The sequence below is a fragment of the Mchenga conophoros genome, linkage group LG2 (assembly GCF_057382185.1).
Source record: "Mchenga conophoros isolate Kocher_MC1m ecotype Shallow Benthic linkage group LG2, M_conophoros_male_GT1.1, whole genome shotgun sequence".
NCBI classification, from domain to species: domain Eukaryota; kingdom Metazoa; phylum Chordata; class Actinopteri; order Cichliformes; family Cichlidae; genus Mchenga; species Mchenga conophoros.
In genome coordinates this window covers 28,348,711-28,362,154 of record NC_140527.1, presented here as the reverse complement: position 1 = coordinate 28,362,154, position 13,444 = coordinate 28,348,711, and the positions used below count along the sequence as shown (strand labels likewise).

The window sequence follows — 13,444 nt, the reverse complement described above, 5'->3', positions numbered from 1 at the left end:
GGAAGTGGTCACCATCAACAGACCGCTTTCTCAGGCAGACAAAGAAGCCTACGCTCTACTCAGGCAGGCCCTGTTTGTTTATTTATGAATGACATGTTTTAAAAAACATTTAATAATTTAATCATTTATATTGGTAAGAAGCATGTGACTGATGCACACATTAATTTTAAATAAAGAGATAAAGATAGGCTATAAATCCAGTGATCACATGTCTAAATCATTAACATGCCTGGCTGAAGTTCATAATTATCCCATAAACGTTACACACTGATGGCAGTAATGAGTAATAAATACACAAACACACATCAATAGGTGTAAAAATCAAAGTAATGACAAGTGCTCCTTTTTGTTTTAATTTATTTGTATATAAATAGAAAACGTGAAAAAAGTAATAAATATGTCATTAAATAAGTCCATAAATATATTTACAGTTGCAATAAACTTGGGGATAACTCTTCATTTAATATGATGTGGACATATGATGCTCTTGTTGTTCAAGGCGACGTCAACACAATGCACAATTTTCTCCAGAAAGTCTTTTATATTATATTGGTTTTGCGTGTGCAGGTGACAGTTTTCATCCTGCAACAAAATCAGGTTTACCAGTTATGTTTCGAACATTAAATTTAGTTGAAGACAGAACTAAACACACACACACACACAAATCTTTTATCACCACATCAGCGATTTGCTGTGTTAATTACTAAAACACAGTCAGTTTTTTGAATTACTGCCATACAAATGCATTGAAAGAAATATGCATCTTTACCTTGCTGTACACACGCAGGGAATGCTCAAGTGTTGCCAGATTCTGATTTGAATTGTTTTCCAGAGATTTGTTCAGCGCCTTGTCAGCTAAGCAGAAGAATTTTTCCTGCAAAGAGAAAACAGTGATAAGCAACGGTGCCCAACATGCTGGAGATGAAACTGAATGACATAACATAACAAACGCGTGGTAACCGCTGTCTGTTATATAGGTCAAAGAACACCGTGAAGAGTAAAATATGAAACATTTTCAACTTACCACACATTTTTCTATCTTAGGCACATTGAAGTCAGGCAGCTGCAAGGATAATTAGATAAAAATGTGAGTATATCAACAAAGAATATATGGCGTACTAACAGAGAAACATAAAGTTTACTTACATGATCTTTTAATGCCACGTTGGCATGTTCTCTAATTTGCTTCAGCTTCAGCCTTTTGTCTTCACACGGGTTGATTGGTGCTGCATAGACCATCACAGCTATCATCAACAGTGTAAGACACTCAATACCAAAGTTCTTCATGTCTTTCAAAGAGCTCCGGAGCTAGAAGTGTCAGCTTGAGTAGAATAAGGTAAATTCCCTAGATAGTCTTACTACTGTTGGTACTTATACAACTCACCCATGACCACGTCACAGGGGGAAAGCACCAAATAAGGCGTGATGATTATTACATGTTCCACTAGTTGAACTCCATCGATTACTAAGAAGTTACCTTTCCTGAAAAGTTTAATCAAGAACCTAACCCCCCCATATTCACACCTTAAGGTATATTTTTACCACAGAGACTGCAGCTTTGGTGCGCCCTTTACTTTCACCACTGGGACTTTGACTTATCGCACTTTAAATGTACAAGCAGAGTTTGCGTGTGGTAGCAAGTGGCATTACTAACATTTATTAGTATTTTTATTAGTATTAGTGTCTAGCCATTAATGTGTGACATATCAGACTGTGGTGTGTAATGTGTAGGCACATGGGAAATATTTTGAGTCAAGATTTCAACTTAAGCCAATCCCACACACATTAGGAAGAGGAAAATGTGACTGATAGAGAAAACTCCTAATAGCCCTAATGTCAGTTTTACTCTGTATAGTAATCCCCCCCACACACCCTTATTCACCCACGCACACAGACACACACACACCCTGCTCCCCTCTCTCCAATTATGTCATTATTAGACACAACAGTAGTAGTGTATTACTGTATTCGTTTTAACTAAATTATTATTTATTTAAAACTATTTAGTTAAAAGTTAGTTACAACTAATACAGCGTTTAGCTTTCATTAACAGTAAGCCAAAAATACTCGAATTAGTAGAATTAGTCACAGCCTCCACCAATCACACCCAGTGCAGCTGAGAGATAGCTGCAACATTTTTGGTTTATTATGTGATGTTTTTTTTATATATGCTGAAGCTCGAGCACACACCTTTTTGCAGTTTAAATACGCTTACATTTATACACTTCTACTCGTTATTGCTGTGCCCTTGCACCGGAGAGGCTGACATCCTTTGAGAAAGGGCCCCACCTTTAGGTATTGTTAAGTAACTCAGCTTTAAGGATATTCAGTGTATTGCAGTAGGCATTCACAAGCTGCTGCTGTCTGAACACAGAAACAAAACAATCACGTGCACTTCACAATACTTTGCTCCTCAACCATTCAAGTAGTTCCTGAAAGATGAGAATTATTCAGTGATTTTACCAAGCCAAGATTTCAAAATGAGTCCATAAGGTCTGCATGAATCTTGGTTATAAATGGTTAAACAGTCAAACAGGACAGACTGCACCAAATGTGCAACACAGTCATGTTTATTTACTTAAACCATTAGATGCTTGTAAAGCTCAACTTAGTACATTGTCACATTCTAACATTGTGTCATATGTCTTTATAATATATAAGTTGTCAGTTCTACTGCTGAAGATTAAACAGTGGTTTCCACCTTTTTTGTAGCTACATGCCTTATATTATCTTTCCATTGTAAACTTTTGAGGTTTACAATGGTATGTGTATTTAGATCCTACATGTTTATTTACTTGAACTGTCGTCCTCGAGAAAGATGTATAGAAATTGTGTGCTGTACACCTTTATCAGTAAATAGGCTTCAACAGGAATGACAACCCAGCCAGGAGCAGCAGCAAAAGCAGCTGCCGCTCTTGTTTTTTATGGAGGAAATGTTTGCTTTCGCTCGGAGGATCAATCAGCTCCGGAGAGCCTGGACCATTCAGAGCGCCAAAGCTCACGAGCCTGTCAGCCAATAGGAATCCGCACAGGATTGAGGCTAGATGCGCCATTTTACTGCGTCCACAGCCATCCGGCAAGATGGTCCCCCTGCTTTGTCTCCACTGACCGGAGTTGTTTCGGTTTTCTCTTGCTTCTTCTTGCTTTAACACTAGTGAAAATCTGTATGCTCGACTGAGCTGGGCTGCCTGGGCCAAAGACAAAACCCGTGTTTGTCAGTCAAGAAATGACGACGGCGAGAAGTAGGTACGAACACTTGTCTTGTTTGTTTAGACAAGTCAGTTTTGCATTGATTGCCGTGCTTGCCTTCGCTAGCGGCGAGCCGGGCCATAGGAGCCTATTTGCTAGTTAGCAAGCTAGGCTAGCTTGGTTGCAGCCGTTAGCTGCGCGGCCGGTAATGCTCAAGTTTGCGCACACGCTTATTCAGACGCACACATGCGCATACATGGATGTTTGTCAAAGTGATCAAAATCCTAAATGTGATTGATTTTTTTTATTGAGTGGTAGTTTTCGTTGTGTTAATTGGAGCCAGCTAAATGTTGCTAGCCGGGATGCTATACGAGGCAGTGCCAGTCTGCGGGTAGCGCGCGGGTTGGTGTCATGGCATCGTCACAGGGAGAAAAAGGCCTGTGCATGCAGCGGTGCATGCCCATGCACTGGAGCTTGTGTGAACGGCCGAGACTGCAAGGTTGCCAGGGCAACACGGGGGCAGTGAAAAGAAGTAAACGGGCTAATATTACCAGAGCTGAACTTGGCATCCCTGATAGTCGACACTTTGTGACTTGTCAAAACCCGGAAAGACTTCGGTGAGGATAAAGAAGCTGCAAATACAGATAGGTGGGCTCTTTTCTTTCTCCCGCGGAAGAACTGAGTAAGAATTGTACGGCCGGCTGCTGCTAGCAAGCCCGGGTGATTGTTCACCACATCTCGTAGCATCTAATCAGCACGTTATGATGACGCAAAAGGGGCAAAATAAACAGCAGCGGCTCTGTCTGCAGAGCGGCATGCTCCAAAGATGTGCCTATAAAACATGTAGGTCACAGCGGTATATTTAATTACGTGATTGTGCGGACTCGCAAAACCTGCGGTTTGGCTTTTGTTGTCATCAGGAGCTCATTTAGCTGCATTTAGTTCAGTTTTGTCGGAGTTTGTTTACGGAAGACTGTGCACATAAATGTTGGCATAGCTTTGTTTTCATGCTGTGGTGTATTGGAAATAATATATAAATAAAATCGCCGTAAGAGAAACAGTTGGCCTATCAAGCAAATACAGATTGTTTTGGTCTGAGTTGCGCACTTTTGGAGACATCGGCCCTTTTCTGAATATCATAAAGCTAAATGCCACTTTCCCCTTTCTTAAAGCCTCACTCAATACACTCATGAAGAATAACCCCATAGTTATTAAAAGAAAAGCTCTGTTGCGAGTGGCTTTATGTGGGAACTATTTATTTTTCCTGTTGTACTTGTCTACATCCGCCAACCACAGAAAGCATAGACCTAGCAACCGTTACATTTCACCTGAAGGACATGAAAGAGTACATCCTGTCACAGTGTGAAGAGCTGGAGCCTCTCATCATAGTAGATGCACAGTGGGGGGGGGAAGGGAAGAAATAGTAACTACTGTAAAACAAGGAGTGGGACTATCCTTAAAAAAAGGAGAAAAAAAAAAGAAGTAAACAGACCATATTTTGGTGTTTTGGCACTTTGAGCACCACAATGCAATTAACTCCAGTTTATTCAAGATATAACTCTCAATAGCTATAAAATTGGGACAGATGCAAAAACATTTAGTTATTTCTTTTTTTTTGTCACCTTAAGCAGGAACGTCAGAATCAAAGTCCAAAATTCTTGCCCTCCTTTATATTTTCTGAAGCCATCCAATGGGCTGGACACCTTACCTTAAAGAAAAATTTAATGTGTTTGTCTTTTGTATCATAATTTTGTCTGCTGCTGTTGATATTCTTGTTATTCTATATTTATAGTAGTGATATGCTGTTGGTCTTGGGCTACGTCCACACGTACCCGGGTATTTTTGAAAACGCAGATTTTTCGATGCGTTTGCACCTTTCTTCCACACGTAAACGGCGTTTTCGGTCACTGAAAACGGAGATTTTTAAAAACTCCGGCCAGGGTGGATATTTTTGAAAACTCCGTTTTTGCATTTAGGTGTGGACGAGAAAAACGCAGAAAACGCAGCGTCCAAGGTGTGCGCCTTTTTTGACATCACACTGTGCGCCACGTTATTGTTTCGGTGAAATGAATTTCTACAATACTGTTACTGTTAATTGTACTCTCTGCAGTGTTTAAATGTTTACATATACACACAGTTACTGTCCCTCCACACATACAACTCGGTTCTGCTTCTATGCCCCATCCTTGTTTACTATTTCCCACCGAGGCTTCATTTCTACACGGTAAGGAAAATATTGCCACCTGTTGCTTTGGCATGTTCCTAGCAGCGTTTTCCTTCATTTCTGCGTTTACGTGTGGACGGGATTATTTTTTAAAACGAAAACGGAAAATCTCCGTTTTCAAAAATACCCGTGTACGTGTGAACGTAGCCTTGGGCTTTATACAGAGCAGAGCACCATGGTACAATAGAAGATATGAACTGTTTAGATTGAAATTAAAGACAAAAGCTCAGTTTAAATGCAGAATGTGAACATAGATTCATACAGTAAATGCATGTAGCTGTACTTTTTTAAATGTGTTTTTCCCTCTAGTTTCTGACTGTTCTGTCAGATGTAATATGGTACCAGAATGCAAACTTTTTTTGTAAATGTTTTTTCAGGTAAAATGAGTCTGGCTGCTTCAGAATCACACCTAGACCAAATGGTGGAAAAGGAAGAGGAGGTAAGTTCACCACTTTGTTTGTTTGTTTTAGACTTTTTAAATGTTTGAAACTTGTTCATTCTCAAGCAATTAAAACACATTTTATATCGTTGCCAGCCTGGTAGCTCAGCAGAAACTATGAAGCCCTCCTCTTCTCGCAACAAGAGGTGCGGAGCAGATTTCTTAAATGTGTCAGCCTTTTGTTGTTGCTTATGCACTTGTATGCGGTCAAAATAGCTCGCAGAGATGATGCAGATTGAAATGTTAAAGTTGATTCCCTGACTTATTGCAGGAAGCCCACCTCTGTAGCTAAGCACACGGACCAGAATGGATCCGAGTCCTCGGCTGAAAGTGAAGGTGCCACTTCTGACAATCCTTCAGACAATAACACGGGGAGTGTTTCTAAAGGTATGAACTGTACGAAGGTATTTCTGAATTTTTATTCAAGATGTCGTGGATGTCTGGGTTGCAAACGGAGCTGTTTTGTTCTTCAGGCACTTTAGTGATGAGGCCAGCTGGGAATGAAAACAAAGGTGCTATGAAGCTCAGAGTGGATTTCAAACAGAAAAAAACAGGTAATTATATTTCTGATTAAAAATGTGTGTTTACAGTGTTTCTTACAGAATTAAATCTGATTTTTGGCAGGTGTGGTACAAAAAGAGGTGTAAAAGTAAACGTACATTGTGACAATAAATAAGGTGATAGGAATCAGCTGCTTCTTCAGTGAGTTCCTCGTCTAGTGGATTGACTCGTACTCCAAAAGTGCAGCTGGCAATAGTAGACCTGATTCTCCTGTTGCCAGCTGCAGTCCACAGAGTGCAGGCACGTGACCTCAAACTACCATGAGATCTGCCTAGCTTGCATTTAAATAACTGGAGACAGTAATTTAACTGGTTAGAGGCAACTAAACTTTTAAAGTAAGGGTGAGGGCATTGGAATTCTGTCATTCTCTCAGACAGAGGAAAACATTAATATATGCTTGGACAGCCGCTAAAAGAATGCTGACTTTTTTTAACGTGCGTGGGGGGGGGAGACAGATTTGTCATGTTGACTGTTGAAAGTGAACCTGGATAAGATTTTAAAGTAAATGAAGTGGATTGTGAAAGTCATGTTTTTTTTTTTTTTCTTCCTTCTTGCTGTAGATGATGCCCTGCAGAAGAAGGTAAACTGCACTGCCTGTGGAAAACAAGTGAACCAGTTCCAGCGTAACTCTGTGTTTGTTCATCCTGTGCTCAAAGTACTTATTTGCAAGGTAGAGACTCTGAGATGGACATTTCACATATTTTCATCATATTATTACAAGTTCTACCATTTTCACTATTTTTTTTTTTTAAATATTTACGTTCTTTCCTCTTCCTCCAGTCATGCTACAAATACTATACAAGTGATGACATCAGCAGAGACTCTGATGGGATGGATGAGCAGTGCAGGTACACTACACTAATAAAACAGTGAATTTCTTTTAAAGTAATGTTTGGAGGAGTTTTTGAGGACCTCATTTGCTATTTGCCCTCAAACCATGTTAAATATTTTTTCTCCAGGTGGTGTGCTGAAGGCGGCAAACTCATCTGCTGTGACTACTGCAACAACGCCTTTTGCAAGAAGTGCATTCTGCGCAACCTGGGCAGGAAGGAGCTGTCAGGGATTACTGATGAGAACTCAAAGTGGCACTGTTATGTCTGCAGATCAGAGCCCCTCCAGGATCTGGTCTCCAAATGCAGTCGCGTCATGGAGAAACAGCAGCTTAAGCAAAAGAAAACGGAGAAGACGGAGGAACGTGAGAGCAAGAAGCATAAGAACAAAGCAGCCAAAGAGCACAAAGCAGTCGTCAATGGAAAAGAACACACAGAAGACTCGGGGACCATGACATTCTCCTACAGAAAACTGCACATACCAAAAGAACTTGTAAAGAAAGCAAAAAAGCTTGTTGAAACTACAACTGGGTTGAACAATACTTTCATTCAGTTCATTCAACAGGAAGCCGAGGACCAGGGAGATAGATCTATCAGGTATCGGCATTTGAAAGCCTTTAAGGCCGTGCTTTCTGATTTGAGAAAAGCTCACAGTGCTTTAGAGGAGGCTTTGGAGCCTGAGTTTAGAAACATGGAGTTGCAGAATGGCAATGAAGGCCAGCACGTTGTTAGAAAAAGCACTAATGTTGAGGCAGTTGCAGAAAATGATACCATGGACAACACTGCAGATTCGGTGTGTGAGAGCGATCCACCTAAAGAGGCAGATGAGGAGACGCTTCAGGAGCAGGATGTGGTAAAAGATCAGGTGTCAGAACAGAGTGAAATGAAAGAGCACCAAACAGAAACTGACGCAACCGAAAGGACAGTTAAAAAAGAAGTTTGTGAAGATGGGCTGGTGTCTGCTGGTGAAATGTCCTTAGATCATGATATTATGTCTGTGCCGCCTTCGGTTCCTGAAGAGCTTTTTCAGATGGTGGAGAGTCTTGCAGATTCTACAATGCTGTCACAGGCTGACACAACCTCGGTCACCGATGCCGAGTCACAGTCTAATGGAAACCCAGCAGACACTCAGCCCCAGCCTAAGGTAAAGAACCTTATAGTGAAACTGACTCCTGTCCCAGTTGTTACAACGCGTGGGTCAAGGTCATCCAGGTCCAAAAACAAGGAAAAGGGCGGCGAGGTGTCAAAAAAGTCTGAACAAGAATGCGAGGAGGAAGAAAATGCTGCTTCTGATGAAGTAGATGGAACCAAGAGCCCACCGCCCAGCCGTCGCTCTAGCAGAGTGAAGACTACTCCTTTGAGAAAGCAGACTGAGAATAAGGACAAGAATGTGTCCTCTGACTCGGATTCAGAGTCAGAGGAAGATCACAAAGACAAGGTCAAGTCTTCCAAGAAATCCAGGAGCACTAAAAAGGAAGACGAGAAACAGGCCAAGGCTTCTGATAAAAAGACAGCTGACTCTGATTCGGATGAAGTTCCTGATGTACTGAAGGAAAAAGCCGCAGCAGGCGACAGCACTGATGAGGGAAGCGCCAATTCTAAAAAGCATTCGCGCAAACTAAAGCCATCCACAGAAGACGCAGAGAAATTGTCCAAACGCAAAAGGAAGTCTGTAAGCTCCGATTCAGACCTAGCAAGTAAAGGTAAGAAGACTTCCAAGAAGAAGAAACGGAACGGCTCAGACTCCTCAGACTCGGACTCTGAGGAGAAGGACAGTAAAGCGCGTGTAGCGAGGAGGAGATCTACCCGTGTAAAGAAGCAGGATGACACAAAAGAAGAAAGCAAAAACTCACCTGAGACGAAGCCGAAGAGGTCCTATGAAAAGAAGTGCAAGGGAAAGGGCTCTGGAACATCCTCAAAGCTACAGTTGACCTCTAGTGATGAGGAAGAGGAGGCTGAAGGTGCCTCTGGGGAGGACAGCGACGAGCAAAAGATCAAACCTATTGTGGAGGATAACGTTTTGGCAGGCAGTGCAGCCTTTATTCAATCCTCAGGTACACCTGGAAGTAGGGCTGCTCGATTATGGCAAAAATGATAATCACGATTATTTTCACTGAAATTGAGATCTCGATTATTTGACGATATTTATTTAACAATAACAATGTGTTGAATAATGGCTTTAAAGATTGTCAAAAAATAATATAAAATAGTGTGCAAATACTGATAACAGTGCAAATGTTAGCAATATAAAAAAATAAATGAAAAATGTAAACATCTATACTTAGTGAACTTTGCAGTTTTGCTCTGTGGTGCAGCTACGACACAGTAGCAAAGTTTACACACTGTCTACTTGATCCACGTCTGACTCAGCGAACCCATGTTTCCACACCACTGAAGGGTTTTTTTTAACCTCTCTTTTCAACCAACGGCAGTCACTCTCCTCTCGAAATAACTTCTGCTTAGCTTTCCGAGCTTCCCTCGGGTCCTCTTAATTGTTGTGACGCGTGATGTGTTCGAAACACAGAGAGGTGCGCTCGATTTGCCACACGGAGCAGCGCGAGAGTAAAGCACGAGGGAGGTCATTTTTAATGATCGTTGAAAGCCCAGATCGTAATTTAGATTAAAATTCGATTAATTGAGCAGCCCTACCTGGAAGTTTTATAACATGAATTAAATAAATGAAATGTGCTGATGAATGCGCTTCAGGAGGACAGAGATGTGTTAAACTTTTCTTGTAATGACCTGCATGGCCTTCAGTTAGCTACACGTGTGTATGGAAAACTACTTTAACATTTAATCTTTAACCACAGCGAAAACAACAGCATCTTTTTGAGCTATTACCATCAAAGTCAACAGCTTTGACCCAAGGCAGTTCCTCTTAAAGATATCTCCAGTTTATATCTCCTCAGCCAGAATGATTCATATCAGCAATTTATTTCTTACTGGAACTGACCAGCTGTAGTAACCTAAATAATTGCGACATTTAGCCCTGACTTCTGTTCAAACTCTGTATTATACTTCCATATACATGCGATAATTTTGATTACTCTCTTTATTCTTATTAAAGTCATCTACAAGTTCATGGCAATATAAAAGAAAATTGTGAAGGAATCATTCTAATTTAGCAATTTTTTATATTGATAATGTCTTTGATCTGTTTAAATGTCGGAGAGGTTTGCTATAATGTGTGGTGTTTTGTACAGGAGATGAAGTGGACACTAAAGAGGGAATTACTGGGATTTGTGACGACGATGATGACGACGATCCTGAGAACAGGTACTTGTAAAAGAAATTGATTCTTCCAACTAGGCATCAAGTGGGTATCAACATCATTCAGTCCCAACAGTGAAACGCGAGGTTTAGCGTTAGCAGATCGAACAGCTGCATTGAAACAATCTCAAAGGAGAAACTGGTGTTCGAATGCTCTGATTTATATTATATTGCACTAACTTTACAAGGTTCCACACAAATGTTGTATTTGTTTGTTCATTTTTTGGGGGGCTAGAATGTTTTTGTAAAATCAGGTTTTTATGATTTTATTTCTCTTTACCTGCAGGATTGCAAAGAAAATGCTTCTTGCCCAAATAAAATCGAACTACTCCTCGGGAGCAGAGAGCTCCTCTGACAATGAAGAGGCAGAAAAGGAGGAGAAGTCCTCCAAGAAAGTTAAAAAAGAAAATGAAGAAGACGAACAGCAAGGTAGAAATTTGTTAAATAATCCTAGGATTTTATTTTATTTTTTTTTTTAATAATACTCATCTTCATGAACATTTTCAAAACAAATTTTTCTTTCCATGAAGATGATGAGGATACAGAAGACTCTGGCTCTGATGTCGAAGTGAAGAAGAGTGGCAGACGCCATAAACTGCTTCGTCATAAACTCTCACTGAGTGAGGGTGAATCAGGAGAGGAGAAGGCTGCTGGGAAAGAGAAGAAGAAGGGCAAAAAGAAGTCAGGACGGAAAGGTTTGTTCTGAAATTATAATTCAGTCTCTGTGCCACGTCCTACTTGAGGTTAAAATATTTGAAGAAGCTGTTAGATGACAGGTTTTCGTTTTGTTTTTTTATTTGCATTTCAGTGGACAGCGATGACTCTGCAGACTCAGACTTTGAAAAGTCAGAGTCCAGTGGCGAGTCGGCCGAGAGTGAGGTAGTTAGCGACTCAGACAATGAAGACAAGCGTCGAAAGACCAGGTGAGAGGAAAGAACTCCAACCAGTGGTGGTGACTTATTTCACTGCCGGTGGATCCGGACAAATCTAGTATTGTTCTTTTTATTCCTGCAGAGCTGCGAAGAAGAAGGATGATGAAAAACAGAGAAGTTATGCTCAGAAGAAGAAGCGACGCAGGATCAAAGTTCAGGATTCTTCTTCAAGCAATGAGAAGGTGTTTTAAATGCAGTGCACTTGGTGCTCCTAAACTGTCCCAAAGCTTCTTTTTTCATAGTAGGATTACTAGGTAGAGGAAATGGAGCCACGTGAAATTTACCAAGTCAAGTCATGCACGACACTTAAAATGTTATTTCAACTTACCCTGGAGTGTGTTGTGGGGATTATTGAGGCCACAAACCAATCATGGGGCTGCTCAGCTACTGATCGTAGCCTAAGGGCTGAACATCAGAGGGCTGAACTTGATGTTCATTTCCACAGAGTGGAGAGGAGGGCGGGGAGGACCAAGATGGAGAAGGACGCAAAGGCCGAAAGAAGATCCGCAAAATCCTGAAGGATGACAAGCTGCGGACGGAGACGAGGGATGCTCTGAAAGAAGAGGAGGAGAGGAGGAAGCGCATAGCAGAGAGAGAGGCACTCAGGGAGAAACTTCGAGAGGTAAAGATGAAATGTGCGGCTGTTATCAGGAGTATAGACTCGATATTCAAAGCCCTGAGCTGTTGTAGGAAGTGGAAAGAAAATGAAGAGTTTCCAGTGAATATTAGTTGTAAGAGGATCTAATGATGAGCAGTACGTTTCATTATTTGAACTTTATGCTAAATCAAATCATGTGTCTTAAGTTTTTCAGATCAAGCAGTTGGAGAGTCTGCTTTGGAAGTTATAGTAATTACCATAAAACAAATATATGAATCAAAGATTCAGAAAGGTTAGTGTGAAAAGATGGGCTGTCAACTAGCTTGTGAAATACACTGGTGTGAAACTAACAGGGATCCTGGACTTTGATGGTTGGTGTGTATGCCAATGCAAATTTATGTTTAATAGGCCAATAACACATTTCCTGACCAATCTCCCTATTACTACAAATTTAAACTTGGCACAAATCCTGGTAGGTTAGAACTCATCCTGCTGATTTTGAGTTGGTTCTCAGTGGTGGGAATGCTGCTGCATTGTGGGTGGTAAATGGCTACGAATAAAGAAAAATCCAGAGTGAAATCAAGTTGAATGGATATGTTTTTTTGTTTTTTTTGGTAGAGAAATTAAGAATTACAATAAAGGGATTTGCTAAACTGCCATGTGGACCAGTCACAAATTTAATTGTGATAACATTTTTGTTATTGGGATCTATAGTGTATGGGCTAGACTTTTTTGTGGTGCATGACATTTGAGAACTTGTCCTGTAACTCCTGCATATGATGTAAAATGTTCCTGGTGTTTGTACCAGGACTCTCTGGCAGCTGTGGCCTTTGAACCACTCTGCTCATCCTCTTTTGCCTGCAGTGGCACATTTTTTTTTTCTTTCTTTTAAACCTTCATCTAAAAGAAGCCCATAGCAGTCCGCTGATGGCTGCCTCTGGGAGCAGTACTGCCAAAGTAAGTGGGTTGAGGCTGCTGGTCCAAATCAAACATTTACTGGAGAGAAGCAGATGTTGGGGAGACGAGGGCCACACAGAACCACAACATGCTTCACAGCTGTCTCCATTTTTGTTTCTTGTTCTCTATTATCTCCCTGTTGTATTATTGGTGGTTGTGTTAGCATTAGCGTTAGCATGGTTTCATAACAGCCTGTATGTATCCAGCATACAAAGTGCCAGTTGTGGTGGCTACATTGTTTGCCAATATTAACGACCCATGTAAAAAGTCAGCCATGTGCTCATAATTCAGGGGTAGCTCTGCTGTTAAATACATTTAAAGGACATTTTTAGAAAATGAAAGTGTAACGAGCAGCAGGGTGTTTCCGTAAGTACTTTATTTTTTTTATTAAAATGAATAAAATGCGCCATGGTTTAGTCAGAATTGCCAAAAGTGCATGATGGA

The 13,444-nt window shown here is 40.8% G+C and overlaps 2 protein-coding genes across 5 annotated transcripts in view; one reads left to right on the top strand and one right to left on the bottom strand.

Moving 5' to 3' along the window:
- Window positions 1–12: 12 nt before the first annotated feature.
- On the bottom strand, window positions 13–1,389 carry LOC146582145 (uncharacterized). Its single transcript, XM_085248136.1, has 4 exons — window positions 1,147–1,389; window positions 1,025–1,063; window positions 770–874; window positions 13–582 (listed from the first exon to the last, which is right to left on the bottom strand). The coding sequence occupies exons 1-4, from the start codon at window positions 1,285–1,287 to the stop codon at window positions 457–459; spliced, it is 411 nt and encodes a 136-aa protein (XP_085104262.1). The 5' UTR covers window positions 1,288–1,389; the 3' UTR covers window positions 13–456.
- A 1,627-nt stretch (window positions 1,390–3,016) lies between these two features.
- atrx (ATRX chromatin remodeler) overlaps window positions 3,017–13,444 on the top strand; it is a 34,841-nt gene continuing 24,413 nt past the window's right edge. The window contains exons 1-14 of one of the 4 annotated variants that reach the window (XM_085292047.1): window positions 3,017–3,242; window positions 5,791–5,852; window positions 5,949–5,998; window positions 6,124–6,239; window positions 6,326–6,406; window positions 6,974–7,083; window positions 7,194–7,261; window positions 7,373–9,297; window positions 10,447–10,519; window positions 10,800–10,942; window positions 11,044–11,208; window positions 11,322–11,436; window positions 11,528–11,627; window positions 11,891–12,067. In XM_085292047.1, coding sequence (XP_085148173.1) covers window positions 3,227–3,242; window positions 5,791–5,852; window positions 5,949–5,998; window positions 6,124–6,239; window positions 6,326–6,406; window positions 6,974–7,083; window positions 7,194–7,261; window positions 7,373–9,297; window positions 10,447–10,519; window positions 10,800–10,942; window positions 11,044–11,208; window positions 11,322–11,436; window positions 11,528–11,627; window positions 11,891–12,067 — 3,201 coding nt within the window. In that variant the 5' untranslated portion in view covers window positions 3,017–3,226. Of the gene's footprint in view, window positions 3,247–3,702; window positions 3,838–5,790; window positions 5,853–5,948; window positions 5,999–6,123; window positions 6,240–6,325; window positions 6,407–6,973; window positions 7,084–7,193; window positions 7,262–7,372; window positions 9,298–10,446; window positions 10,520–10,799; window positions 10,943–11,043; window positions 11,209–11,321; window positions 11,437–11,527; window positions 11,628–11,890; window positions 12,068–13,444 lie in introns of those variants that run through there. The other 3 variants (XM_085292056.1, XM_085292065.1, XM_085292075.1) reach the window with 3 other exon arrangements.